At 44.0% G+C, this 5,000-nt stretch overlaps 1 protein-coding gene across 1 annotated transcript in view; it reads left to right on the top strand.

Annotated features, from left to right (window-relative positions):
• Nucleotides 1-2,633: 2,633 nt before the first annotated feature.
• itga8 (integrin, alpha 8) overlaps nt 2,634-5,000 on the top strand; it is an 86,244-nt gene continuing 83,877 nt past the window's right edge. Inside the window, 2 exon segments of the mRNA XM_048261116.1 lie at nt 2,634-3,002; nt 3,409-3,542. Of these exon segments, the coding sequence (XP_048117073.1) occupies nt 2,833-3,002; nt 3,409-3,542 (304 nt within the window). The 5' untranslated portion in view covers nt 2,634-2,832.

Below are 5,000 nucleotides of genomic sequence, written 5' to 3'. Positions count from 1 at the left end.
AGCAGTGAGGGGTTAGGTGCCTTGCTCAAGAGCACTTCAGCCGTGGATGTGGGCATGGGAGAGTAGTGCTCAACCACTTCCCCACATTTTTCCTACTGGTCGGGAATTGAATCAGCAGCCCTTCGGTTACAAGACCGAAGCCCTAACCAGTAGGCCACGGCTGCCCATGTTTGTTGGGCTACCTTGTGTGAGGTATTTATATAGGTTTTTGCAGTACCAGGAAATTCACACCACCTTCAGGTGTTCCTGGACAAGAATACAGGTGAGGAAATGGTAAAGATCTTGCATTGCGTTATATCTCAACTGTCCTTTTTATCTTGTGATAGGGGTGGCAGTCAAAAGCGCTAGCAAGAGCTAATGCCATCTGTATGTCTGCACTGTATTGTGTTCTGCTATGCCAATGTAATCAATGAGTTAGAATATCTTTAGAACAGAGGCCCTCATTACCTACCCCAATCCCATCTCTGCTTGAATGTTAAGCACCTGAAGAGCAAGTCAAGTTCAGGCAAGCCTGTTCATGAACAGTAAGGCCATCTACAGCACCTTCAGCAGATACAGGTTGGTATTTAGCCCTCATGCATGACATGATCTTAATCTGGTGGATGATGTGTGAGTAGTGCTGTGTTCGCAAACCTGCTGCTGCAGGACCCCCCTCCCTTGTTTGTTCTGTGCTCGATGGTGTTTTAAGCCCTCACCGTCGACTTCAAGGCAGCGCTGCGACCGTCGACTTCAAGGCACTTAACCCATAACCTTAACCCTTGCCTAACCCGGTGCCTTCCATGCAGCGCTGCCTGGAAGACGGCGTTGGGGGCTTAAAACACCAAACACTGTGTTCTATTTTCCCAAACTCCTCATCTCGTTTAAAACCTAAATTGTTTTAATGGAACTCTGATTTAGCTAATTAAATGTGCAAAGGGGGGGGGAGTTGCGGGCACCTCTCTATGGGAGTGTAGATGAATTTCCAGACTGCTTCTAGTCTGTAGGCCTATGTGGTAAACCCCCACGTGGCTGAAATGACATGTTATGTGGTAAACCCCCCATGTGGCTGAAATGACATGCTGTGTCAAATAAAGCTGGAAGTGGAACAGTGTGTCTTATTGAGGTTTTATTATCTACTGGTGACGCATGGAATGTGCAAATGATCTTCCACTCAGAATTCATACCAATCCATGCACTCACATCACAACATACAGTCATAACTTCACGTTTCTTTTTTTCTTTTGTTTTGACAGAGGGCTCATAGACCTCTAAAGGGCGATTGTTGTTCACTATAGCTCTTGACCACTACTGTTGTTCAGTATAGCTCTTGACCAGGTTTAACAAACTAAATGGATAGGCTACATCCAAACTTCTGGTTCATGAAATGACATATGCCTTATAGATCAGGGTGTCTTACTGAATTCACAGATAAATTACTTGTAATGTGCAAATTAAGTGATCTTCCACTCACAACTACACCCAACAGTTGCCAACTCTCGATGCAGACTACAACACATGTACATATACATTACATAGTATAGTATGTAGTATTGCATGCAGGGTTAAACACATAGCCTTCAAAATGTGCTATATGCGTATGTCTCCTTGATGGCAAAGACAACATACTGAAGGTGGCATAATTGTACCGTTTGCAGTGGGGAGGGGACACCTCTCTGATGGGGGCTTCTGTTCAGGGTGTTAGTGATTTATGTTTGCTTTTGGACTTTTTAAAACAAGCGTGCTTGTCATGTAACAGCTTTGACTTTGTCATATAATGGTAATTACACAGAGCATGAGATAAATTTGCTTTCTTCATGTATGCCCTGTAAGTTGTCAGAAATGGGGTCTGTTTTACCACTCACAGAGTGTGCCATAATAAATATCTGCAAATATATATGTGGTGTTTGGTATCGTGTGATAGATGGGCCTAGTTAATGAAATTGCTTAAATTGCATAAATGGGAGCCGTGGCCTACTGAATGAACAATTGTGGAAAATTATGTCTGTCATCAGACTACTTGTTCATATATCATAAATCAGTCTCTTCTGTTGCAGTGTGGGGTCAATAAAAATGGTCACTACAAGACAGTTCCAGAGATATCTCTCTCTCTCTCTCTCTCTGTGTGTGTCAGGAGAGGGACTTTATTCAGATATGATTGAACTCCCCACACGGTCTGTCTGCAAGCTGCGTCTTGCCTTGCCCTCAGATGTAAGCTTGTTTTCTATATTTAGTGACTATGCGGAAATGGGTCAGGAAGACTTACTTCTTTTAAACGCGTAAAAACATTCAACCTCCACCATAATGTTATGGCATAGCTCAGGACGTACCGCTCACACATCACCTACGTATGTTTAACTTTTGGAAGCCCGACCTACGTAATTATGGATAATTGCTTTCAACTGACGCCAAGATTTTTTCAACGTTAAAACAGCAACTGAAGATAAGAGGAGAAAACTTGGTGGTTAATCAGCTATAGCCTAATAAAAAAAATATTAGTTAGGTCTAGGCTCCTGCAAATGTCCCTCCGAATGAGAAAGGGGCTTTTTCCATATAAGGAGGTGACCGGATGACGCGAGAGGTTCGTTCTCTGTGATGTGGTGCAGGAGACCAGGGCTCTCGAAACCCCGACTCCACTATTATAGCGGAGAGTGGCGCAGCGTGTAGTCTATACTGAGAAGAGCGGGAACTGGCTTTTGACAGCCGACAGTGGACGTCTTTGGAGAGAGAATTTCATCGCTGCGCTCTTTTGATCCGCTTTCTTTCTAAAGTTTATCAGTCTGCTGCGTCCTCTCCATCTCTGCCAGCTCATCTTCTGAATTTCTCGGACTCAAATTATCCATTCTAGCTGCAGAGATGTGGAACTGTGCATGGTTATCCCTGTTGCTGTTGCCTGTGATTTCTGTTCTGGTCGGAGTTACCGGTTTTAATTTGGATACCGAGAAACCTTCAGTTTACAGCGGACCCGAGGGGAGTTATTTTGGCTATTCTGTTGACTTCTATCGACCGAACCCGGATAAAAACGTGTATGTATACAATACATAAAACCATCAAAAGAAGTATGCTATCTGTCACATTGATGGTTTCCCTACCTGAGTTTTAGGGTGGTCTGAGTTGAACTCAGTTTTTTTCTTTTATTATGATTGTTTGGTTTTTATCCTCTGGCGCCATGTGGTATTTTAGACGGATTTCATTGTAAATGTGAAGAAATCTGTGTAATTAATGGCATAGGCAATGTTAATGCAATGTTAAGTTCACATCAGGTTATAAGGTACTGTGATGCTGAATGAGCGAAGTTAAAGCCGTTTGGAGGTTAAGTTTAAGGTTGTTTATGTAGACTTTCTTTCTACTCCCTCACCCCCAAAAAAAAAAAAAAAAAAGAAAAAAAGAAAGTGATTGTCTGATGTGTAATATTATTATCTCGTGTTGCAGTATGACTGTGTTGGTCGGGGCACCGAAAGCAAACACCACCCAGCCGGGAATTGTGGAGGGGGGAGCTGTGTACTATTGCCCTTGGCCGGCAAGCGACGCCGACTCCTGCCGCCAGATTCCGTTTGATAAAGCAAGTGAGTAACGGTGCATGACTGCTTTTCGTTATGCAGAGTCTGTTTGTACATAAAAAAAGCTAAACAACGACAACAAAGGCAGTTATTTGAACTTGGTACATTGGCTACTTTGTTTACGCACATATAGTTGGGGTTTTGCCCTTCATAAATCTACAACTATCTGATTGATTTAGATTGCAATAATTATTTATCAGGCGGCGTAGTGGGCTTAACAATTTCGTAAGTGCTTAAGTGCTCTCATTTGGTTTATTCTAGTTTCTGGCAAAGCCTTCTCTTGCCCATCAGCAGAGTTGTGCGCGCAGACTTGGTGGCGCGTATTTGTAGTATGGCGAGGACAGGCGATGTCCTGTCCAGTTATTATGGAGTGATGCGTACTGACGTAGCGATAACTGATATTTTCACCCTTTTCCAGTTAATTGGGCTTGATTCTGTTGCATGCAACAGCCTACGAACCATCAATTCACAACTGGATCGTTATTGCCGTCAGAGGGCCGAATTGATTCATCCCAATCAGCCAGCATGAAACGACTCATGCTTTGTGATCTCAACATCTGTGCGTTGCCATGGATCAAATTGCACACATGCTGGTGTTTGATTAAATATGTCATTTTCCAAGTATTTGTGTTTATTCCTGTTGTTTAAGATGTTGTTCACCACATCAACAGAGAATTTTGCCTCACACCCCAAAAAGCTAGCCTACATTTATTAAATGTGGAGTTAAAGTTTTTAAGACCAGGGTACATATAATTTCTGGAATGTGTGATGTGGAGTATGTGGGATACAGCTAAAGTGACATAGGCCGGCGCGTACTCATCATGTGTTCAGCAGATGCTGGTGGCGGCTGGCGGCGCGTCTGATGTTTGTGGTCGTCGTAAAAGCGACTCCGCAGCTTTTGACTTCCATCCTCGGTGAGCGGAAGCCTGTTTAACAAGCCACGGTGTTTCACTAGTGCTGCCTGGATTGAGCGAGCGGGGTTTGGGGAAGCATATCGTGCGCACAGACAACCAAAACCACGCAGGCGGACTTTTGCGCTGTAAAACGGAGGCTACCCGGTTTATATCCACCAGAGGGCCACGAATGAACTGTCTTTGTCATGGGGAGAACATTATATATGAGTGGAGAAGGGGATGCAGTGCAGCAGGACATGAGACCATCTGCTTTATGTGAAGTGCATGCACGCTCTGTGACCAAACCATCCGTCTTATCATGATAATACTGCTGTAATACTTTACCCTGACACCGCTGACCTTAGACCTAATGTACCTCCTTGAATCTACCTGTCTGGGATGTGTGTGTGTGTGTGTGTGTGTGTGTGTGTGTGTGTGTGACATGCATGCTTTTGAGAAAAGGTCAGGTGAATCCATTTGATACAGCAAGAGGCGGGTAGCGTGGCAGTGTCGTTTTCCTTGCATTCTGTACCTGCCACATGTGGTGCCAGTTGACATGGGCAACTCTCTC

Source organism: Alosa alosa, chromosome 13, assembly GCF_017589495.1.
Source record: "Alosa alosa isolate M-15738 ecotype Scorff River chromosome 13, AALO_Geno_1.1, whole genome shotgun sequence".
NCBI lineage: Eukaryota > Metazoa > Chordata > Actinopteri > Clupeiformes > Clupeidae > Alosa > Alosa alosa.
The sequence above is the reverse complement of the archived record's forward strand: the minus strand, read 5'-3'. Positions and strand labels throughout refer to the sequence as shown.